The sequence below is a fragment of the Lutra lutra genome, chromosome 2 (genome assembly GCF_902655055.1).
Source record: "Lutra lutra chromosome 2, mLutLut1.2, whole genome shotgun sequence".
In the NCBI taxonomy this organism is placed as follows: domain Eukaryota; kingdom Metazoa; phylum Chordata; class Mammalia; order Carnivora; family Mustelidae; genus Lutra; species Lutra lutra.
This window is the reverse complement of record NC_062279.1, coordinates 53,521,353-53,546,965: the sequence shown is the minus strand read 5'-3', so window position 1 is coordinate 53,546,965 and position 25,613 is coordinate 53,521,353. Positions and strand designations below refer to the sequence as shown.

The following is a 25,613-nucleotide window of genomic DNA, read 5'->3' as shown; positions in this document are numbered from 1 at the left end:
TAACATTTTTAAAAAGATCATTTGTCTAGTAATGTATATAGTAATTTAAAGTGAATTTCATTTTTCTCTTGATTTAACTTCATCTAAGGCTTTTTCTCTCTCTAGAAAAATATATAACTTCCCATCACTTAAAAGAAAACAAAAAACCATACTGTGTATCTTGTAATATTGGATGGCCACCATCTGTGTCTGTATTGCTGGTCTTAAAATGTGTTATGGAATAGAGCACTAAAATACTCAACACACTTTTCGTGGTGAACTTTCTGACCTGTTGCCAAATACAAAAAGAGAATCAGACTCTCACTTTTTCAATGTTAACTAAAAATGTATTACTGCTTTTTGATTAAGCATAAAATTGTATTTTTATTTAATTGTCAATGAGCATTTTAAACTTTTCATTACAACATATTAGTCAGTACAGATGGCAAGATGGTATGCATGAGAGCCTCCTGGGTACAATACACAAATCCCAGTTGGAATGTTTCCAACAGGATGTAAACCATGGTCCACAAGCCTGTACTTTAAAAAACATATTACTTAGCACACTGCCAACAAATGTCAACACAAAAACACAGTGCTGTAATGACTTCACTCTCTAAAAGAAATGTACTGGCACATAAGTTTTTCTTAAAAAAGTAAAACAGAGTAAAGAAGTGTAATCATAGCATAAAAAGTATTTATTCAATATTGAAAAAACTCATATACCAAATGGAATTCAAATTCTTCATAAAAACATTGTAGCATATTAAAATTTATAGAGAATTTTTAAAATATACAATATGTACAGTAGCCAAAGTCCTAGAGAAGTTGATGCAGAAAATTCTATAATTAGTGCTTTGGACATTTCAGTAACTCTGCGGTTTCTTCAAACCTGCAATATAACAAATAAATCATATTAAGTAAAAAAAAATTCATAATGAGGCACAGGTTTAAGTGGCTGAAATTAGGCTTTTGAACCTAAAATAAATTTTAGTATTTTTCTTATTTAAAGGTATAAACAGTAATTAAGTATATACTATGGCCAGAGGGGAGAAATAGCAACCAAAGTGAATTATGAGTCTTTAATTCTTAGGCCTAAGTTATTTTAATACCTATCAAATTTCAAAATGATATAGTTCATTAAAGTAGTAGACTTCATAATAATCTTACACAAGTTCATTTCATATTTCCTTTTAATTGCTCTTTAATAACCATTGGTAGTTTCACATTTGTACAAGAAACAAGTATTATTTTTAGTAGTGCTTTACCAATAACTGTCTGAAAGACTGGCAATACTCTAATAATACTTAAAATGTCTCCAAACCAACCACCGACATATATTAAATATTTTGCTACATTAGTTATCAAAAGTACATAATACCCTTGATTAACTTTCAACCACAAATATCTTTGCACTGCTTAATCCCACAATTAATTCCATTAACAATGTTTTACATCACTTGTTGGAAACCAAAACAGTGACTCATCTCACAAACACGTAACTGTAGGTGGATTTATTACCCACTGGAGTCCTGAAGGGAATCCCACACCTGATTGAGAGACCTTTAAGGTTTGAAACACACATGCACTTCCATATATACTGTAATCCTATACAATTCCCTATAGAGAAATGAATTTCTGTTGCCCCTTTCTGTTACTTACATTTTTTTCATCCTTTCCATTTTCTGGATTGTTGTTTCCTTTAATTTAAAAAGCAACAAATTTAGGCGATTTCTCAAAGTAAACCATCATCAAAGATGGACCATGAACATATAAAACACATTCTAAAACATTGCATTAAGTACTATTTACTTATCATAAAGAATTTTTACGAGAGATTAAGATTTACAGTTTCACTATTTTTTCTTGCCAATGGCATCTACAACTAAATCTAATGCTTGCTGCTTCTGACCTTGAAAGGAAATCATCTAAGCAGTTGCCAGTTTTCTTACCTCTGAATTCTCTTTCAAACCACAGTAACTACCAGCTGAGGTTCTGGGAGTTGAATCTGATGACACTGTACTATAGCCAGAGGATAGAGGAATACTTGTTTGCCTCTCCTCTTTTCTTTTTCCATCTGTGGAGAAATTCATTTTTAGGTTACCTTTTCCTTTCACAGTGGAGTCATATCTAAAAATTTCATGTATATATTGAAGAGAAACAGACATTTTAATATGAAATGACTACTGGTGTAGACCCAGATAAATTTCTATTATTCTTTTAAGATAATGACCTAGACATAGAGAACTAGATGTTCAAAACAGGCCAATAAAAATGACCAAAAGGTACTATTACCTTTATCACAGCAATCAATTGAATAAATAGGCAAGTTCACAATTTTTAAGTATAAGCTACCGACTCAGGTATATAGTTTTCTTAAAGTGGTGGTAACTATTACTAACACTGACTATACTTTTTGAAAATCAAGAAACATTCTATCCTAAATACGCATGGGGGAAAAAAGGGGGGGTTTACAGATTTTTTTTTTTCCTAAAGAACTGAACAACTTTCCAGTTCCAGTATGCCAATACCATTCATTCAATAAACGAAGGTAAAGTTTTCCTACAACTCAATCAATTATAAAACATCATAGATAAGACATGCTGCTATTAAATCTAGCCCTATGTTTTAGTAAAGATACATATGGCTGCAAAATCAAGGCAAAAAAAAAAAAAAGACACCCATTTAAGCTAGTATACATAGGACAGTTTTATTGTAAGCCTACACAGACAACCTCAATTAGGAAAAAAGTATTACCACCTGAGGATGGAAACAACTAGACTTTTACTTTCATCTCAAAGGGAGAAAGGCTCTTTTGTCTACTTCTATTACTTATTTACTCCATTCCTCTGCTTGCTTATCAACATGAATTTCAACAAAATGGCCACCCCATTCCAGGCTCAACACCTTTTGGATTGGTATTCCCTGGGTTGGGTGTCTACTTTTGATCCAGTTGGGTCAAGATCACATGGTAGATTAGCTACCCCCAGGTCTTTTAGCAGGGGCTGCTGGCAATAGGTAATTTCAAGTAATAACTTGACACTAGGTAGGAACTCTATCTACCACTCCTTAATCTTGGGTTATTTTCTATGAATAGAGAGAAGTGTCCTTTGAAAGGACACTTCTGAATTAAGCTGTTCAAAAATAGGTGGGTTTTGAGTCCAAGGAAAGGAAATAAAGAGTGGGAAGACAGAGTAGAAGGTGAAGGAATGGCTCTGTCTGCTCTGTTTTCTGGGGCCTAGCCTTGGAGGTATCTATCTAGCCTTCAAGGGTGTACCTCATGATGGGAGAAACCTGGTATTAGGCAGGCTAGGGGGCTATTCAGAGAGCCATATACAGCATTCCAGAGATTACAGGGGCATATACTGAACACCAGCAGTATGTGACAGCCAGATCAGCTAAGTGTCTATTACTTTCTGTGACGATTTTTCCTATTGCGTTCCTGAGCCTCTAGTAGAGTCTTCCTTGTACAAATGTAATGGTTTCTTAGCTGTGCTATGGGAGATTTGAGAAAAGACTGGTAACTAAGCTCAGGCTAGAAAGCAAAGGGGAGAGTAGTGGCCCTGAAGGGGAGTTTCAGAGTCGCCACTAATAGACCTCTGTGAAGAAAGCGGATCTCTAAGATCTAGATTTTCTAGCCAACTCTCTCCACATGACCATTAAACTTTCACTGCCAACTTTGGAGAATTATGACCTGACTGCATTAAGAGAACTAGTTAGGTCCTTTGCCATTTAACAGGTATCTGTATCAGGAGATACAGGTATCTCCTACTTTGTCAGTTTTTGAATTATGTACTTTACTTTTAACAAAAGACCCACATTAGTATCTATTTGCTAACCAAAAGAAATGGGATGTTGACTTTTATGAATAAAGGTGAAAAATGAAAATAGTGTTCAGCATTTGTTTTGCAGCGAGTCATTACAGAGGCCTCATACCCTGAGCAGCGAGAGTGGCCCGGCCAAGCGGCTTCCTTGGGAGCTACACTCAGCGGCTTCCCCGGGAGCTACACTCAGCGCTCAGCATCAGGCCTCCACAGCTCTGAACTGCTCCTGTGAGCAACTGTGCTTTATCACAATTTAACTGTGCTTCCGTTAGCAAGATGTGTCCTTAGGTATCAGAAAAGTCTAAGAGAAGTCATTTTTGGGGTCTGGGAATGGTTAAAGAAGTTTTTATATAAATTAGTGGTAACTGTTTCTTTGCTTTATGCCATTTAGGGCTTATGAAAGGTTTCATAGTAATGCTCTTCTGATAGCAGGGAAACCTGTAATTTATAAACTAGTACTTCCCAATCAGGGAAAAATTTATGTCCAACTGATTTCTGGATATTTTGTCTTAAGTATATCATACACAATTTAATATTTTCAAAAGTGAACTCATTATCTTTTCCCAAGCCTTCTCTTTCCCTATTTTATTAAGTATTTTATTATTAATAATTTAATAAATTATATTAAATCATATTATTTAATATTAATCATTAATTCAATAAATTGTATTATAAATTATTAATTAATATTTATTTTATTAATAATCCTCTATTTTATTAAAGTAACAATTAGTTACTTTGATAGTTACTTGTATAACCAGTCATACAAGTCAAACACAAGTGATCAGTCTTGACTTTTTCCCCCTCCTTCACCACTTCTACTTCTATCAGCAATCAAGGCCTATCAATTCTAACAGCTAAATAAATTACTTCCTCTTTATTCTATCATAGCCTTGGTAGACACCCCCATTATTCTGAAATAAAGATAACTGAAAGACCCTTCAAATTACTCTCCTTCCCAGTGTTACTTTCCTGTAATGAATCACTATTCTGTTTTAAGATGACTTCCCTGAAACAAATCTGATCATTATTAGCTTTGTTAAAAATCTACACATAAACATTATTTTGTCTTTCTACTCTTCTGCCTCAGTTTCCTTCATATACCCACATGTACCCTTCCTTCTAGTCATACAGGAACCACACTCTTGTGATATCATTACTTTATTTTCTTGGGAGGAAAAAGGCACAAAAAAAACCCCAAAGCAAAAACAGAAAGAGCCTCAATGTCATGGCCTATCTAAGTAATTAACAACTAGATCACTGCATCCCCTCCTAAACATAAAAAATTTCACAGAAAATGAACATCATCTGAGGTCACTTCATTACCATGATGAAACAAAATAAGACTGCTGTCACGTATGAATATAGACAAGGACAGAATATAAGTAAACACACAAATGACCAGCTATAATGCTCTCCCAACTAAAATGAGTGCTTCTTCTTTTCCACTGAAAATTTCAGCTTTTTTTTTCATTCTTATTATCAGTCATCAAACTGTTCCTGCTTCCTGAAAGCACCCAAACTAGAAGAACCCTTGCTTCTTTAAACTGTCTCCAAAATCACCCCACATAAGTCCAATCCATAATAAAAACCTCTTCTCACTGATTTTTACCAAGACAGAGAGATGCCTACAGCCATGGACACACTATTTCTGATAAAAGGGAAACAAATCAGGAATTTCACAAAACCATTCCCAACTTAATACTAAAATCAGCTTGGTGAATTATTGCTCTCAACTCCTGAGATCAAACTCTGCTTCCATGTAGCATATATATGTAAGGTGCAAAGTATAAGAATTTACATATAAGTTTGACTATTTTAATTGATCACATTTGGATTATAAGCTTTGAGACCAGACATTTACCTTGTTCATATTCTATAACTCATTTCAGATGTGGCCTGTCTGCCTATCAGTAAATTCTTACCCATAACACCTGGTCCAGTACCCTTAGCCCATCAGTCTAAGTCATAGCACAGCGGCTTAAACTTGTATATATTTTAACTAAATGGACTAAAGCTATGTTCTGTAATAACATTAATAAAATTATAACTATGAAAATGCAAAAGCAAAGTTGGAAAAGGCAAGGTTTTTGCTTTTTTTTTTTTTTTTTTTTTTTAAGATTTTATTTGTCAGAGAGCACAAGCAGGAGGAGCAGCAGGTAGAGGGAGAAGCAGGTTCCTTCCTCGCTGAGCAAGGAACCCCATGCAGGATTTGATCCCAGCAACCTGGGATCACAACCTGAGCCGAAGGCAGCCGCTTAACCAACTAAGTCACCATCCCAGGAAAAGGCAAGGTTTTGCAAATAGTAGGCATTCAGGATTCTTTCACTATATAAAAAATTGAGCATTGAGCTCTATTATATACAGATTTTGGAGATAGAAATAAGGGCCTATTTTCTGCCTGCTAAACAGAATACAAGGTAAGATCTTGATTTCAAGGACCTCACAGTTAAGCTTTGGAATTTTTTGAATAAATCAATGACAAATGCAAAGAGGAAACATTTTACCAAATCTGAAATATGTAGTCTAATAAATTTAATGCCCAAACCACTATGTCATATAAGATATGTAAGCTGGCTTTTTTTTAGTAATGCTTGGCTTTAGTAGTCTGTAAGTTCAATACTGTTTTTGTTCTAGGAGTGCCACAGTTTCTAAAAAATAAGGCTTGGGAATATAAAAATTATCAAACACCTACACAAATCATCCTCCTGAAAACTTCTTACCAACCACCAATACCACTGCCATAACATTAGAACTTACCAGGACTCAGAATATCCATGTCATTACTAGATTCGTAGTCTTCATTCATTTCACTGAAGTCTATATATTCATTATTCTAGAATAATACAGATTAGTATTTAGAATAAAATGGAAAGAAAAATGTACTCGTTTTATATTCTTACTGTTAAGCATAAATATAAAGATGACATGATGAATGTTTAAACATTTTTAACTGAACCAGAAATTGAAATCCTAAGTAAATAAAAAAACAAATTTCTTAGATTTGACAAGACCATGGCAAATTTGGTTAACTGTTTCTATGAAATTTATAATTTGATCAGAGTAAATGAATAAAAACAGTAAGTCATGATTTTAATTCTTCCTGTCCATTTTTTCTTTTCCCCATAAAAATAGGCCATTTAGGCTACTAAAGAATACAATCTCAAGCTTCTCATAAAAATCAAACATTAGGGCGCCTGGGTGGTTCACTGGGTTAAGGCTCTGCCTTCGGCTCAGGTCCTGATCTCGGGGTCCTGGGATCGAGTCCCGCATTGGGCTCTCTGCTCGGTGGAGAGCCTGCTTCACCCCCCTCTCTCTGCCTGCCTCTCTGCCTACTTGTAATTTCTCTCTCTGTGTGTCAAATAAATAAATAAAATCTTTAAAAAGAAAATCAAACATTATCTTACCTTATTTTAAATGCTTAGAGCTGTTCAAGTATTAACAGCTCTGAAAGCGGAAGCTAGAGAGTTTTGCTAGGTTATCTTAGTTGACAAAGAGAAAAACAATAACCACAACAGCAACAAAATAGGTTGTATCTAAACAGAACCTCATTTCAACTAAGTATCCACTACCTTAATATTATCATAATTAGCTTTTCTAAAAGAATACACATTTTACAATGAATGAAAACTTAATTGTATCTGAGATCCTAGAAATGTTAAGGAAAGAAAATACCTTTTTAGACAGAAGCATTTCTGTTTCAAGAAGAGTGATACGACTTAGAAGATTAGTCCACGTTTTTTCATTTACCATCACTTTTCCTTTCATTTTTTCTTCCAAAGAGTCTAATCTACTCTCTACCAAAGTCAGTTTCTGAAGCTTTTCTTGGCATTCAACAAGCATAGTCTGTAGTACAGTAATCTCAGGATTGATTTGAACATCCTAAAACGAATACAGAGATTAAAAATTATACTACACCAACTAAAATTCCCTTAAAATTCAATGTATCCCATTTTTCAGTGCACTGTGTTATTTCAGTAGTTACAAGGCAGTATAGTGTGAGAATTGAGTGCAATCTGGAGAGACAGAATGCTCGGACACTGAAACTAACTCATCTGAGGTGTATGACCTTGGGGTCTCAATTTCCTTATATATGTTAAAACAAACAAACAAACAAAAAATCAACCCAGTACCTACTTTATGCGGTTTCTGTGAGGATTAAATTAATTTGCATGAAGCTCTTAGAACAACACCTGGTGGTATGAGAAAACTGTCACGAACTTTTTTGTAATAGCCCCTAGCACAAAGCTAAGAGAGAGTGACAAAGAAATGACAGTGCATTGAGACTGTGCAGTTTGCTACAAAAAGGAATGAAGCTTCATGACCCTGTGTTAATTTTTATAAGGGACAACTGTATACTGTGATGTAGAGAAGTTATAAGAAAGAGAAGAAAGATAGAAAAGTTTAAGCAGGAGAAGTACAGATTAGACACTATAATAGAGTCTGTGACAATAAAGTAATAGGAAAGGTATTCTCAGAGTGAGAGAGGGACAGTGAGGGCCCAAAAAGGAAAATGAAATGGCATGAGTATACTAGTTTCTCCATTCATTAATGACGGGCATAGATAAACAGAGAACCCTCACTGTACAAAGTAGTATATTACAGTCTCTCACCAGACTGTAAATTCCCTGAAGCAGTAAATTCTTACCCGTAACACCTGGTCCAGTACCCTAAACATAAGCAGCAAATAGTATCTGTTGATCCTATACAGTACACTTATTTATTCTTAAATAATGGTAAAAAGTGTTATATTATGATTCATGACTCAAAAGGTTAGAGGCATTCCAAAGGTTAGATGCTGAAGTAATCATGTACATCAAAGCAAGAAATCCTTGCATCTGTTAAAGAAGACCAAAATTCTCACTTGTTGTTCAGACTTGATTTCAGGGAACTTTACTTCAGGAATCTTTATTTCAGTAGTCTTTAAGTTACACACATCAAATGTTTCACTAACGTCTGTTACAGTACTTATCGTATCTTCAGGAATGTTAACACCATCTTCATTATACAGGTGACGGATCACCACAGCTTTTTTCTGCATAAAGGAAAATATGTCAGAGCTGCTTCAATGGTTTCCTCATAAAATTATTTTAAACATAGACATAATAACTTTTCAGAAGAAATATCTTTCTTCCCTTTAAGATTTACCAAAGTTTAAGTAACATATTAAGGTATATATCAAACACTATTGATTAAACTGTTATTACTATTACTAATATTTTGTATGATGAAATTGTGGTCCTGATTTTTAAAGCATTCTTACGGACCAGAAAAACTGAAATACCTATTCAATGATGTCTGGGATTTGACTCATATTGTTTCAGATTTGGGGGGAAAGATGCTAGAAAAGTGGTTACAATAAAGATGAAACAAGATTAAGGATGGCCTGGGACCCCTCGGTAGTTCAGTTAGTTAAGAGTCTGCCTTTTGGGGTGCCTGGGTGGCTCAGTGGGTTAAAACCTCTGCCTTTGGCTCGGGTCATGATCCTAGGGTCCTGGGATTGAGCCCCACATCGGGCTCTCTGCTCAGCAGGAAGCCTGCTTCCTCCTCTCTCTCTCTGCCTGCCTCTCTGCCTACTTGTGATCTCTGTCAAATAAATAAATAAAATCTTAAAAAAAAAAAAATAGAGTCTGCCTTCAGCTCGGGTCATGATCCCAGGGTCCTGGGATCAAGTCTCACATCAGGCTCCTTGCTCAGCAGGGAGCCTATTTCCCCCTCTGCCTGCCACTCCCCTTGCTCATGCTCTATCTTTCTCTCTCTAACAAATAAATAAATAAAATCTTAAAAAAAAAAAAGATTAAGGAAGGGTTGATAAACTTCTATTAGTGGGAATGGGTAATTTTTTAAAGATTATTTATTCATTTATTTGACAGAGAGAGAGAAAGAGAGCAAGCAGGGGGAACAGCAAGCAGAGGGAGGAAGAGAAAGGCTTTCTGCTAAGCAGGAAGCCTGATGTGGGGCTCAATCCCAGGACTTGGGATCATGACCCAAGCCCAAGGCAGATGCTTAACCAACTGACCCATCTAGGCTCCCTGGGAATGAGTACTTTTTTTTTTTTTTTTAAAGATTTTATTTATTTATTTGACAGGCAGAGATCACAAGTAGGCAGAGAGACAGGCAGAGAGAGAGAGAGGTGGAAGCAGACTCCCTGCAGAGCAGAAAGCCCGATGTGGGGCTCGATCCCAGGACACTGGGACCATGACCCGAGCCGAAGGCAGAGGCCTTAACCCACTGAGTCACCCAGGTGCCCCGGGAATGAGTACTTTTATGAATGTTTGGAACATTCCATAATAGGTTGCCACATAATTTACATATAAATAATCAAGAACTGGCTCCGTGAAGGGGACCATTGCAATTTTTTTTCTAATAAACAAGCCAGAAAATATTAGACCTTCATCTAATAATTCAAACTTAATAATGACAAAGAGAAAGTCCTAAGAGTAAGGCATGAGGTCAAACTGCACTCACACAAGCCTTTTCTGCCTACTTTCTCTACTACAGACACACTGCATATGCACTATAAAGATGTCATATAATGTATGATAGAATTCACAAATCATACTCTATAGAGAAGATACTGGGAAAAGAAACCATTTGCTTTAGTATTGACTCAATCTCTACCCATAAAGTAGTGACTCTAACTTTTCTAAGTTTGAAAGATTATTTATTTCCAACTTTTCTAAGTTGGAATACTTTTTTTTTTTTTTAAGATTTTATTTATTTATTTGACAGACAGAAATCACAAGCAGACAGAGAGACAGGCAGAGAGAGAGAGGAGGAAGCAGGCTCCCTGCTGAGCAGAGAGCCCCATGCGGGACTCGATCCCAGGACCCTGAGATCATGACCTGAGCCGAAGGCAGCGGCTTAACCCACTGAGCCACCCAGGCGCCCTAAGTTGGAATACTTTTAAAATTTACTCAAATTTCTGTTAATTAAAGATCTGGTGGCACTGATTAAATTTTGATTAATAGGGAAACCTGGGTGGCTCAGTTGGTTAAGCGGCTGCCTTTGGCTCAGGTCATGATCCCAGGGTGCTGGGATCGAGCCCTGCATCGGGTTCCCTGCTCGTCAGGGAACCTGCTTCTCCCTCTGCCTCCACTCTGCCTGCTTGTGCACCCTCTCTCTCTCTCTCTGACAAATAAATAAATAATCTTTTTAAATAAATAAATAAATTTTTATTAATGACAAAGAATACTTTGTTCTAAGAAAACTAAAACAAACTTAATGCCTTTAAGTTTTGCACCTTATTGGGGCAATTTAGATCATTACTCAGCCCCAAAACTGAAATAGAAGACTGAAAAATATATTTAGTTTTATCAGCTCATATTTAGTAAGTGCTTACAGTGCCTGTGCTAAGCACAGGAAGGTTACAAAAAAAGCTGTATAATAAAATTCCTGTTCATATAAGTTGGGGAGGGACACTACATATAAACCATTTAGAAATTAAAAAATAAAATCATATAAAACTAACAAGAGTTAGATAAGTTAGAGATTCAAGTTTACAAGAAGTATGGGCACTTATTCAGAGACAATATGTCTTTTAATTCCTTTTCTTACTGCTCTTTTACATGTTGCAAAATGGTTATATTTAAAAAAGTAATTAAGAACATTTCTCTCCCAGTAAAATGTCATTTTTTAATAGATTCTACTTTTAATAGATTCTATTAATACAACTCATGCAGTTTTGACTGGGGAGAAATAATTCTCTAGATTTTATCTCAACCAGAAACTATTCATATCTTTTACCTAATTATACCTTGATCATTTGATAATTCTATCCTTCAATTTCAGAAATGGTTTGCCCAAAGTGAAAGACAGCTGAAAATATACAAATTGTTATAAAGTAATATTTTGGCCTCAATGTCACTTGGAGATAGAAAAGCTATCTCTAAAGTCATTAGACTCATTCATCCACTAGTGCTCGAAGGAGACAAGGGTAGGTTATTTATTAACACAAAAAAAATGTTCAAAAACCTAACCCAAAACCAGATTATATGTGTAGGGACTATCAATCACTGGATAATATACACTCCTGGTATAAAAATATGAACATATGCAAATGAATCATCATAACCTATCACTGTAAGTAATGCTCTTCAAACATTCCCATGTTTTCAAAAAACTAGATACATAATTAAGAGTACATGTCAAGACCACATAACATAACCTTCCCAAATCACTGTTATTCTACCTGGGCAATGAGACAGAAGTAAGCATTAGAAACATAAAGAGAAACATTCGTCAATTTTACAAGTCTAACCTCTTATAATGTGAGGACTGTCCTCTGGATAATATGGGATACATTGTTAAAAATCTTTTACTATCTGATTATTTTTTAAAGATTTTATTTATCCGTTTGACAGAGAGAGAGATCACAAGTAGACAGAGAGGCAGGCAGAGAGAGAGAGGGAGAACCAGGCCCCCACTGAGCAAAGAGCCCAATGAGGGGCTTGATCCCAGGACCCTGAGATCATGACCTGAGCTGAAGGCAAAGGCTTAACCCACCGAGCCACCCAGGCGCCCCTGACTAAAATGTTTTACTAGCTACTAGTCAGAAAAGTGAAACTCATACACTGATTAATTAGGTAGATAATTCTTAGCACTGACACATTTTCTTTCTATTTTCCTACCTTTCCTGAAGTCATAAACCTGCCAGTGATGTCAATGCCAACAGGTTCTGTAGATGTCTTCTCAGTGCTTGAAGAAGGTTCTGACTTAACAGAACTGACTTTCTTTCTCTGTTGTGAGGGAATCTTAAAAAAAATAAAATATTAAGACTTATTTTATATGAAAGCTGACATATAAATTATATTATTTAAATTTTCATACATAAAATACAACTGCCAAATGATAAGGAACTAATGAGACATATATGTCTTTTGAAAACTAAGTTGTGAAGAAAATGTGTTGTCAGAACAGTTAGCTTAGGACTAGTAGCTCAAAGTCACAAATGTGTAAAAACAAGTGACCAGTATTTAAAGCAAACATTCAGGTGTACGGTTATCCAGTAATTGTACATCTGTGTTAGTTTGCTATCTAGGGTACTGACTTCATACATTAAAATACTGGGCTACTTGGAGTAAGTTAAAATCAATTAACAAAATTACCTTCTCAAGACTACTCAATTCCTTGTGCTTTTTCATCACGCAATTCAAAATATCACAAATAATTTGAATTTTCCATTCTGCAAATCCACACTGGAGAAACTGCTTTTTTGTCAAGATTGGTTTATAATTAAATTGATCACGAAGAAGCTGTAAAGAGGGAATAGACCAAAATCCAAAAATCATAAATGGCCACCCAGTCAGGAATGTAATAACATCTTTGAGAGGAAAAGAAGGACCAAGCCATTAGATTAAGGGTATTAAAGAGATTCATAAGGGTGATATGAGTCATAGGTAGGAGATAGGTATTTACATAGAAAACAGCTAGTTAGGAAGCAGCAGAGAATAGAGTACTATCTAGGAAGATGAAAAAATATAGTCAATGATCAAAAAGTTCAAATAGCCTCACTGGTACTAGAAAAACTCCTTAACTTACTAGATAATAAAGAATAATACCATGCCAGATGTCACAAAAATCATAATTTAATTCCTCCACAACATGGTCAGTAGGTCTCTGTGTTTCAATGTCTCATTTGTAAAGCAAAAGAAATAGAGTAGACCAGCATTTTTCAAAGCCTAAATTGTAGAACCCTAGGATTTCTTAGAAGTGCCTCTTAGGTTTCCATGGAAGCTTGCTGGGGTTAGAGGCAAAGACAGGGAAGACTAAAAAGAGACTCTACACATAAAAGGTACCATTTCATCAAATGCAATTTGTTATTTAAAAAAAATTAGATTTGATAAACGGATTTTATTTTTTTAACAGAAGTGAGAAAACCAGTGCTTGAGTAAAAATTAATGATAATCTGGAGGTATTTTTTAATCGTGAGATTAAGTTCAGTGTACACACAGTATAGATGTAGATACTGGACTAGATATAAGACATGGTCCCAGACATCAATGAACATAAAATCTCAAAGTTGTAGTTTCCTCTTACTAATTATAGTAATCATAATTCTATAAACTACAAATTTTACTCAATAAAGTCACATTTCTAAATTCTGCCAATATGCCAAATATTACTAAAATTCTGATATAAAAAGAGCAAATGGTAACCAATGACAAATTTTTACCAACTGCCACTTATTAGATTATAAAACATAATGGGAACTTAAATTATCTTGATTATAATAGGGACTGCATCTAAATGAGAAATACATATCAAAATACTGTTAAACAGATGTGGTTCACATATAACTAAGGGGTTATAAAACATTACTCTTAAAAAAATCATTCAATGACTTCTGAAAGAATTATTTCATAAACTCAAAAATACCTTATAGACGGTATCTATAAAGCGCAAGTCATTCTTCGCTATGAGCTCTATATTGGATTCCATCAGAAGTTCTGCTACATAAGGTGAATATGAGGTAAGAGAATAGCTAATGATGGGCAAAGATGCTGCTGTATCTCCCTTTACCAAACTGTTCAGGAGAAAAGGGAAAGATATTTAATGAGCATAATACCACAAACTCAGATAAGAAAGGAAATATAAAATATGGTTCAATAATTTGTAAATTAACACTACAGCCAAATAATTAGGAGATACACAAAACCCTTTAGATTCCATCTCCTACTCTCACTATAGCCAAGTTACTATGAAATAAGTTCATTTACTTAAGCAGTTAGCTCTTTAGTAATAGTATAGTCTATTTACCACAGTATTTGAAGTTTCCAAAGCTTAGCCTTACTTCATCAGTCCATTTTCTCTAATTAAACAAATAAACCACTTGAATATACTTGCAAACACTTGTTACATTACCTCACTTGCTCTTTATAATAAACCTGCAAGGGTAAAATATTATGAATTCTACGTTACAGAGGGGAAACAGGGCTGGAAAAGGCATCTACTGCAACTGGGCTGATTAGTTTGCAATCCTCCACTTGATACGTATCAAGCTCAGCAGAAATCTGTGCTAATTTCTCCAGCCTAGAAAGGTATCCCATTCTTCTTGGCCTATTAGTCCCTCTTATGAACTATTTGGCAGATCTCAAGCCTCCCAGAGAGCCACCCTCAATTTTCTGATCCACACTGATCTCTCGCAGAATGAGTCCCAGGGCATTCAGTGTCTGATGCCTTAGGCTCTGTCTTGTACTCTTTTCTACTTGTCTACATATGGACCTTATTTTCTCAATGGGAAGTATCTTCACTGATTCTCCCACAACAAAGCAAGGAGCCAGTTATATGTGTTCGACTGAAGTAAAAATACACTTAAAGAAAACGTTCGTTTTCCACAAAATTCAAGACATACATAAATTTCCCCATCCTCACCTGAAACTTTTTTAAAAGGCAGAGAACAAGTATACAGTGATAAAATAACATTTTATTTTTCAGGACAAATATAATTGTTTCTTTTACATTTATGCATATGATAATACTCTACCCAATGAGAAAACTATTCTAGCAACCTTGTGTATTAGCTCAAAACAGGAAATGAAAATAATACTTTTGAACAGCAAAATCTGTCCACTTTATGCACATTATGACTAGAAGATAGCTGGGTTCTAGATTTAATACCACTTGTTTTAATTCAAAAATCTTGATTATCTAGTTTCTAGGGAATTTGATTAGAAATAGTAATACACAGTTATAAACTAGCAGACTAACAGGAGATGCTGAGAAAAAGGTTAAAAATGAGTAAGAAATATAAGAATCAAAACACGTGTGGTGGAGTGTGTTGTGGGTGAGGGGGGCACCCTGAATAAGCAGCTGCAAGTAGTGTGACTTATTTCAAAAGACCCTACAGAGTACTAGGTTGTGAAACAGTCTAAAAATTATTATTCTTAATGATACTCCTGAGTCAGCTAGAAAATCAAATATTAAATTCCAAACTCAAAAGATAGGGGAATAATTGGTACATTTTCCAAGTATTCCTATCCAGAATGTATCTTAAAATGATGCTTCAAGTAGGAAGAAGAAAATGTGGCTATTCAAACTGGTTAAGTCCCAGCGAGACAACAACATAGCATTCCCTGTGTTAAGGAAGCAGGATCTGATTGGTACATGCTGTGGAGCAACTTCTGATTCTCACACAGAAGGCCTGGAATCGGTCTTTAGAGCTCAACTTTCTCCCATGGTCCTCATTATCCTTTCATTTTGCCAGTTCTTGGGGTTAGCTCTCCCTATGGTCCATCCACATGTATACGTAAAGCACATCCCTAGAACATCCACGCTTACATGTAAAGCACATTATTCTAAGATTCTCTTTTTTTACTGTTTTAACCAATTTTACTCTACTACTTGAACATATAGCTAATCTGGACTTGTCTCTTGACACTTATTCATTGAATGTCTAGTTAGCTCTAAAGGCACAATTCTAGGGGGATACTGCAGTGAACAAAACAAAGTCCCAGTCTTCAGCTTATATTCTAGTGGGGAATACTTTATTTGACAGAGAGAGACACAGCAAGAGAGGGAACACAAGCAGGGAGATTGGGAGAGGGAGAAGAAGGCTTTCCGCTGAGCAGGGAGCCGTACGGACATACCCCAGGACCCTGGGATCATGACCTGAGCCAAAGGCAGATGCTTAACGAGTGAGCCACCCAGGCGCCCCATAGTGGGGAATACTTTTAGTCAATAATCCCAGGTAAGAAGAGAAAAGAAATATGAAGGGGTAGATGATGAGAGTACCATATTTAGATCAGCATGAATAGAGAAGAAATGCAAGTTGCTACATACTACAAAAGCAAGTAAGTCATATTTGGAAAGCGAAAACTATAGCGAAAGGTTCAAGTGGGGTCTATTAAATGAGTTAGCTTAATAACAATCTTAGCATGTGGTGTAAATTGTCATAAGAAACCCGTCAACTAGAATCTTCCGAATCAAAAATACCATCTAACTGAATGTGAGAGGATAGCAAATTATATAATTAATGAGATCCATTATACTTTAATGAGTTTAAAAGTTGTATAGAAACCATACCTTGTACAGCTGTATTTCGTGGTTCTACTTCTAAAAGGTGTTTTAAACCTCTTGAGTTAGAATTTTTCACTGACTCATACTTAGCAAAAAACTCCTGTAATTCCCTGCCTTCTAAAACATTTTAATCATTTCAAGGAAAATTTTTTAAACAACCCAGTAAAACTTGCCTCTACTTAGATACACCCTCAATGTCCAATCTTAATTCAAATCATTATCAAAAAGAACACAAATAAGTTTGATATATAGCTCACCCAACACAATCCACCTCTTGAGGATAATTTAGTGAACGAAGAACTTGTTCTAGGTTCCGTAAGCTTCTTTTTAAGTCACCTGTTGCCATTATTTAACATTACATTTGGCTCCAGCTTTTGAAATAATCTAATATTTCACCTAAAAATAAAAATCCATAAAACACTGGTTAAATCTATTTCTTTTTTTTAATTTAATTTAATTTTTTATTTTTTTATTTTTTATAAACATATAATGTATTTTTATCCCAAGGGGTACAGGTCATGGTTAAGTCTATTTCTGAATCTTTTATATTTTGTTCACATCTCTTACACGCACTTACCATACTTATCTTATCTTAGCTATTTCTCCGCTAACTTATCTTCCCTACTGGTCCAGTGCTATCATCTATCTACAGTATATTCCCAAATATAAGATAATGCGTTTTCCCCAAATACTTTTTCCCTACAAAAAAATAAGTTTGCCTTATGTTCATATTCTTACAATGTGTCTCATGATACTCTCCCTAATAGTTTATTTTTAACAAAGTACCATTTGGGGAGAGAAATCAACCTGAAATAATCTCCGTCAATGACTATCTTAGATGCTTATAATGGTTACATAATAAAATCAGTAAAAAATGAAGACAAAGAAATTTATTACAGATTTAGTCATTATTCCCAGGGCTTTGATCTCATATAGTTGCCAATAAGATGTTTTGTTTAAAAAATAAAAATAGATTAGTCAAAAAAAAAATTAGGATTCGGCTTGTAAAATATGGCAGATTAAATGCATGTTATCTTTATTTCTTTTGTTTAAACATCACTAAAATGAAAGTAAATGATTAAAAACCATATACACTCAACAGGGCAAAATGAATTAGAGGGGATTCCACATGACAGAAAGTATCAACAAAGTTTTGGAAGATGGAAAGCAGATGATTAAGTGAAAACCAACCTAGCAAAGCAGAGACAGGCTAATTTTATCTGCCCATTTAAGAGGAAACAAACAGCCGCAAGATAAGTCCAGAAATGAAGGGCCTCTAATGCTTATGAAAGGCTAAGGGGTAAGGCCAAGGGGGTTGAAATAAGGATGATTATTTCAAAGTCCATGTAGGAGCTGCTAAACCCTAGATTTTTATTTTCTCTCCCCCCACACCCCCTCCCACATATTTTGTTCAGCTAGGCAACTATCTCTCTGCTTCCCCAGGTTTACCTATGAGTTTTTAGATAATATCAGAGCATTATCAAATTTTTAAAAAATAAGTTGTATATCATTAAAATTTAAAACTTCTTTTCTAAAAAAAGACATGTCAAGAGAATGAAAAAACAGTTCACAGACTGGGAAAGAATATTTACAAAAATACATATTGAATAAAAGACTTGTTCCCAAAATATACAAATAATTCTTACAAGAGCAAGAAAAAAAAAAAAAAAAAACCCAGCCAATTAAGAAATAGGCAAATATCTGAACATTCATCTCACCAAAAAGACATACATATAACAATAATCATACAAGATCCTCAGTCTTACATATCATTAGGTAATTGCAAATTTTAAAAAAGAGAGAGAGACCTATTATAATGGCTAGAATCCAAAAAACTGATGATACTAAATGCATATGGGATATGGAACAACAGAAACTCTCACTTATTGCTGTAAGAAATGTAAATGGCATAGTCATTTTGGCGGGCAGTTTAGCAGATACAAAGCTAAATAGTCTTACCAATACAATCAGCAATCAGTTAAACAAGGTATTAACCAAATCAAACTTAAAAAGTATGCACCTATAACATCCTGCACACGAATGTTTATAGCAGCTCTATTCATAATCGCCAAAAAGTGAAAGCAACCAAAATGTCCTCCAATTGGTGAATGGATGCAAAGAATCGTGGTACATCCATACAACAGGATATTAAGTCAGCAACGAGGAAATGAGCAGCGACAAAAAGACATGGATGGACCTTACTGCATCTTCCTAAGTGAAAGAAACCAGTCTGAAAAGGTTACATACTGTACGATCTTAATTATATGACATTCTGGAAAAGGCAAAACTGTAGTGAAAGTGAAAACAGTAGAGATCAGTGGTTAAACAAGGACGCAGAGGGAAGGAGAAGAGAGGGCTAAATAAGTCAACGTAGGGAAATTTTTGAGGGTAGTGAAAGTATTCTGTATGATACTGCAGTGGTAGATTCACAACAGTATGCATTTGTCAAAACCTATAAAACAGGATAGCACAAAGAGAATCCTAACGTATGTAACCTTTAAAACACCATTTAGAAGCTGGGAAACAACCTCATAGAAGGGGATGCATGGAAAAGATGTTAAATAAGTAACTTTGGAAATGAGTGCAAGGCTAAAGACAAAACCACTTGCATATAAACACTGTATGCTGGTTTATAAACTATATGTAAGTTTAGAAAGTTGTTTCCCATGTACTTATGCATTAAGTCTGATACATCTGTGCATGAGTTACTACAATTCCAGTAACACACACTGGGAACTGAAAAATTAAATAAACAAGGCAGAACAGAAGTCACGTTTCTTATTGCTAGAGTAGGAATTTATAGATCAGTAAACAGAGGAGACTAGAATGAGCCATGCCTGCCTAATGCATTAGAGTTAGAAAATTCCAGTATGAACTCATGTTCAGCTTAATATAGATACAAAGTTACATACTGAAGTATTTCTCCATAAGTGTATATAGACAGCTAGTATATATACACCTATTGCCTTCCTCTGCCAGCTGAAAGTGATTAAAAGCAACAACACCCCAGCAGTAAAGATCACACACCTCACATTCAAATCTTAGTGTGTATAATGTTCTCCAATAAAAGGAACCAGGACTCCCTGTAGAAATGGTTAATTCTAAGGCTGGGACAGAACATATATAAGATGAGTCTAAAGTATTACATAGTTCCAGAAAGTGAGAAAGTATACACAAAATAAACCAATCCCAATGTGATGGGGGTATGTCAACAGGACACAGGAGACAAATGAAACAGTTCCCAATGGTCAAAAGTAAAACTATCTGAAGGACAAAATTAATTGAATACTATTGGACTATAATCCAAAGTATAAGCAAAACAAAAAATGAATTACTATAATGTCAGTACATTAACAAGTAAAGGAGGAAGTGTTATCCTATCAATATATTTCATAAAATTCAACATTCGCTCATAATATATTCTTAGGACATTAGAAAAGAAGGAATTGTGTGCATTTGATAAAGGATATCTACCAAAAAAAAAAACCCAAAACCAAAAACAAACAAAAACCTACTGCAAACATCATGCTTTATGGTGAAATAAAGGTAACTTTCTTCCCGAGACTGGGAATGAATTTTGTTCCCTCTCATCATTTCTCTTTAACCTGGTACTAGAGGTCACAATAGTACAAAAATGCAAGAAGAAGAAATAAAAGGAATAAACGCTAAAAAGGAAGAAATAATATTGTCCTTATTCACAGATGATATAACTGTATATAATAAAAGAGTCCAAAAGAAATAAGTGAATTTAGCAAGATTGCTGGGTAGAAGGCCAAAACATAAAAACTAGTTGTACTTCTCTGTATGCCCCAAGTAATTGTATAATTTTAAAAACAGATTTTCTATGTATAAATCAAGTAGCCTCAAAAGTATCACAAACAGGGGCGCCTGGGTGGCTCAGTGGGTTAAGCCGCTGCCTTCGGCTCGGGTCATGATCTCAGGGTCCTGGGATCGAGCCCCGCATCGGGCTCTCTGCTCAGCAGGGAGCCTGCTTCCTCCTCTCTCTCTGACTGCCTCTCTGCCTCCTTGTGATCTCTCTCTGTCAAATAAATAAATAAAATCTTTAAAAAAAAAAAAAAGTATCACAAACATGTGAATAAATCTAGAAAAGATGTATAAGACCTCAAAACAAAAAACCCTAACTTTATTGAGATGAATTAAAGAAGCAATAAATAGAAAAAGTATACAATGTCTTTAAGGATTGGAAGACTCAAAAAATTGATCGACAGATTCAATGAATTTCCCCCTCCAAAAAAACTCTCAAGGGTTTTTTTTTTTTTTAATGGAAATTGACAGGCTGATTCGAAAATGTATCCAGAAATGCAAAAGATAACTATCAATCTTGATAAAAATCAAAATTGGAGGACTTAACTACTGGATATCAAGACTCATTATAAAGTTACATTTGGAATTAGTGAAAATGTACAAATAAAACAATGGAACAGAAGGGTCCAGAAAAAGACAATGCTTATATTGACACTAGATTTATAACAAAGTTGATGCTGAGTAGCCCTGGAGAAAAGATGGTCTTTTCCAATAAATGGTACTGTGTCAACTTAATACCCAGATAGAATAAATAAATCTTGACCCCTTGATGTAAATGGTGCCTCACATCTTTTACCAAATTAATTCCAGGTTTGTTGAAGATCTAAACATAAAATGTAAGACAACCAGGCTTGCTGGAGATCATAGAGGAGAATATCTTTGATCTTTAGGTAGAGAAAGATTTCTTATAACTATTAAGATGAACCACATTAAAATTAGCAACTCTGTTCATCAAAAGACACCTTCAAGAGAGTGGAAAGATAAACCACTGAGAGAAAATGTTGCTATAGAGCTATAAAGCCAATAAAAGAAATTCATATCTAGAATATATAAAGAATTCCCTTCAAAGCAATAAGAAAAGGAAAGACAATAGAAAACGGGAAAGAGACCTGAACAAGAACTTCACAAGAGTAAACATGTGAAAAGATATGCAATCTTATTTATCATTAGGAAATTCCAAACTAAATCCAAAATGTGAAACTATAGAACATATGAAACTCATATAATGCTCTGGAAGAGTAAATTAGCATAATTACTTTAGAAAACTTTATGGTGCTATCTACTAAAGCTGACATATAAAGGGCCTATGAAACAGGAATACAACTCCAGAGAACATATGTATGAAACAGTATGGTAAGTATATATGCACCAAAAGACAGAAACAATATTTGAGATTTAAAATAAAATAGTTTTTTTAAATTCCAAAGAAAACACCATGGGATTTTATTTTTAAATGACTCATTGCATGGTGTAGGGCTTTCATTAGATTCTCGAAGATTATTCTCAAAAGAGGTTCACATAATAAATAAATATTGATAGGTAATTAAATGGTTAAGAATCTGCTAGAAAGAGCTAAAAGGCTTCTAAACTCTAAGTTTAATCAATCAGTAAGGCATTGCCCAATAACACACTTAAAAAGATCTATTTCTAACTGTCCATGGACACTCCATAGAAGGAAAATATATAACAATACCTTGAATAATGAATCCTCTGGGAATGAAGCTCCTTTAAAATGAAGTCATTGACATTAAAAACAAAACAGAACAATTCATAAATCAGGTAGAGTTAGTACAATCTTTTTCCCTAGTCAACATTCTAGCAGTTGCACAGGATACAAAATATTCCCTTACACACTTTCTCTGTATTTATGTATAACTAGAGGTAATAAGGTCAGCAATTTACAAATCCCAAATTTAGTAGGCTTTCTATTTTAAGCCCATGGCCACCAAATTCTGCTTCCCCCCCTCTTTAAGAACACAGTATCTTCCTGTTCCAAGACTCCTCTCCTTTAGCAACATAGTAAAGAACAGGTTATTGAGTATAATTTATATGCTCATGCACGGATTCTAGTCAGTATTTTTCAGTTAATCAATTACTACTAAATATTCACATTTTTAGTTAGAGGGAATATCTGCCAAATGGGAGATAACAGGAAAAAGAAGTGATCCTGAAATCACATTATACAAAACATTAGCCTAGAAAATAAGCCTTATTAAATATCTTTTAAGATGACTAGGGGATAGATGGACAAAAGGAAGCAGTAAGAAAGGACTTCCAAAGACCAGCCTTTACTTTCCTGGGAAAGATGAAGTAGGAATTAATCTGGTTGTAACTGCAAAATATATGTATTCTTAGGTACTGCCACTGGCCAATATAGTATTTATTATATTAAGTTCCAGACCCACCTACCTTAATATGACTCTTCTAGGGGTACCTTTTCCTAAGACATTCTATAACTTTAATATAAATTGTATCTCCCTCTGTAGACTTTAATTCTTCCAAATATATATTCCATGTTTTTAGTACATGTAATTTTGTTTTACTTAGCACTTTATGGTATCTTTCCCTTCTCTGAAGTCCTGGAACATAGATCAATGTCTCATTATTTCTACCTCTGATAATGGACTTTCTGACAACAAAGTATGTCCTTGGAACACATCCTCTTCAGTATCAGCAGAATAAATATTTTTGAAGGAGAGTAAGATACAAGTACAGGTTGGATCTGTAGGTGAAGGAGGTAAATAATAGAACAGGATAGAAAAAATAAAGGGATTAAAAAGTGAGTATTATACCAAAAAAATGACAGCCACTATTCTACATTTTCATGAGACTTTGCTAAATCTACTATGAAACTGAAAAACACTAAAACCAAGATATTAAGACAATCTACAAATCATGCACATTTTAGCACAGTACTTTCAGAAATGAAAAATAACTTACTTTTTAAAAAAGGATTAATGTTTTCACTTTATAACCCTTATTAAAAGAAATTAAGGGAAAAGAGCCATTACTCTGCTTGTAGCATAGTTTCAACATTTAAGATGGATTCAATACTGCTTCCCAGCATCCTCCAGAGAATTTTCTCTGCAAGTCAGACCTGCTCGACTACACTTATTGGGAAGACATAGTGAAAAGGGTATACAATAGCAGTTTACGATTTTTAATCTAGCTCAATCTCATTGTGATTATAAGTCTTAAATGATTCCTCCCAATGGAATGCCATTGAAATCAGAATGATTTTTTCTTCAGAACAAAGCAAGTACACTGACTTTAATGATTATATAGTCCATGGCTAAGAGTTTGTGACATACCTTACAACACTACATATTATCTAAAAACCGTGTATAAAAATTGAGTAGATAGGGGTAAAGTTCAGTTTATGAAATTTTCTCAAAATGTATTAGGGGAAATACTGTTCTAAGAGTTAGGTAGAAAGGTCTAGAAAAGGGAAAACACAGAAAATTGGGCGAAAAACAATGTGGGTACAGGACAAAAATATAGCTCAATAGTACTGCTGTGTTCACATATAAAACTGCTCAAAATACAAAATATTTGTGGATAATTTTAGAAAAATAGTCTTGTGTACCCATAATTTCGGAATCAAAATGCCAAGATGGATTTTCTTCGCAGCGAGGGGGAAAAACTATAAGTTGTCTAGAAAGCAGAGATATAAGGAAACTCAAAGAAATGCAGGCAAGAAAAACGCACTACTTTCACCTCTTCCTTCTAGTCAGTGTTTCGGAGGAGTAGGATCCTTTCCTCAGCTCATAGGTTCCAACTGAAGGAATCGGTCTGTAATTTCCCAACCCTAACCCTAAACTAAGAAAATTAGATACCACGATTCTTCCTATTTCGCTGTTTATCATACCGCTATACCAGTTGGGTTTATAGGCAAGGCATATCTAGGGCTCCCTTCCCTCCAACTGATTTAAAAGAATGAAAAGGCAGACCTGGTCATTTGCTCCCTTCCGTGGTTTCGGTAAGGGCTAGAGACAGGCTTCTTCCCCTGATTAACCTGGGGCGCACTCTCGCCAGCTTCCCCAGCAGCCGCCAAGCAATGAGGGCCCCGAAGGCCTCTGGCCCCTCACAGCCGGGAGAGGGGGAGGTAGCATATGCGACCAGAGATAGCCACCGGAGCCAGCCTCCAGCAGCTACTCGCGGCAGCCGGACGCCTGCACCTCCGCGCACCTCTCGAGTCGACCGTTGGTATTTAAACAGTGGGTCGAAGCCCGCCACGCGCCGCGGGAAGACCTTCGAAGCAGCCGGCTCCTCCGTGCTTCACGATTCCTCGCTGCAGATTCCACACCACATTTGTCCAGACCGCTGAGGAGACTTGACTCTGCGGAGAGGATTTTCAACAGCCAGTCTGACCCCAAGTTGCAGATTAAAATTTTGTTCTAGTGTTGATGCTTAAAGTGGCTCGGGTTGCGATGTGAGAAACGGGGAATCTATAGCGAATCGTAAAGACCGGGAATAAAAATGCTCCCTTCTCTAAGGCTCAGAACCCTAACGTCACTTCCGGCAACAATAGGAAACGTCAAAAGTCGGACAGTCGGCCGCTCTGGCTGCTACAGCTTGAGGTGCGCTGAGTTCAGAGGGATCCTGTGCTGCTTCTGCTCTTCTCGCTGCTGATACCTCCACCGGCGTGAACAAGTAAAGTTTGAACCGGCATCTCCATGGCCTGGGCACCAGTTCCCGGCTGAGCCATTTTCTTTTTGACTAAAATCCCCCGCCCAGAGACCGATTCGTCGCGGCGGCGGTGGGGATCGCAGGTCGCTCAGGTACAAGATATTTCAGAACTCTTGCGTCTTTTCTCTACATGCCCTTGCTTTTCTTCTTGGAAATAAAGACAACCGGTGTTTGCCAGTTGGCAGAAACTTGCCAACCAGCAAGACTTTGGGACCAATGGCAGTGCAGAGCACTTTGAGTGACAGCTGTACTGGCGTGTTAAAATGTAGACTCTGTATC

The 25,613-nt window shown here is 35.6% G+C and overlaps 1 protein-coding gene across 7 annotated transcripts; it reads right to left on the bottom strand.

Moving 5' to 3' along the window:
• Positions 1-738: 738 nt before the first annotated feature.
• Positions 739-24,893, bottom strand: CEP44 (centrosomal protein 44). 7 transcript variants are annotated; one of them, XM_047717421.1, is made up of 14 exons: positions 24,596-24,893; positions 23,258-23,367; positions 22,339-22,370; positions 21,409-21,556; positions 17,078-17,216; positions 14,181-14,328; positions 12,911-13,057; positions 12,434-12,556; positions 8,668-8,838; positions 7,479-7,685; positions 6,564-6,639; positions 1,932-2,056; positions 1,642-1,679; positions 739-871 (listed from the first exon to the last, which is right to left on the bottom strand). In XM_047717421.1, the coding sequence occupies exons 5-14, from the start codon at positions 17,164-17,166 to the stop codon at positions 829-831; spliced, it is 1,167 nt and encodes a 388-aa protein (XP_047573377.1). In that variant the 5' UTR covers positions 17,167-17,216; positions 21,409-21,556; positions 22,339-22,370; positions 23,258-23,367; positions 24,596-24,893; the 3' UTR covers positions 739-828. The 7 variants fall into 7 exon arrangements, with proteins under 7 accessions (XP_047573377.1, XP_047573376.1, XP_047573374.1 ...); XM_047717420.1 differs by lacking the exon at positions 21,409-21,556 and having other exon boundaries at positions 23,055-23,367; XM_047717418.1 differs by lacking the exon at positions 21,409-21,556.
• Between the last annotated feature and the right edge of the window lie 720 nt (positions 24,894-25,613).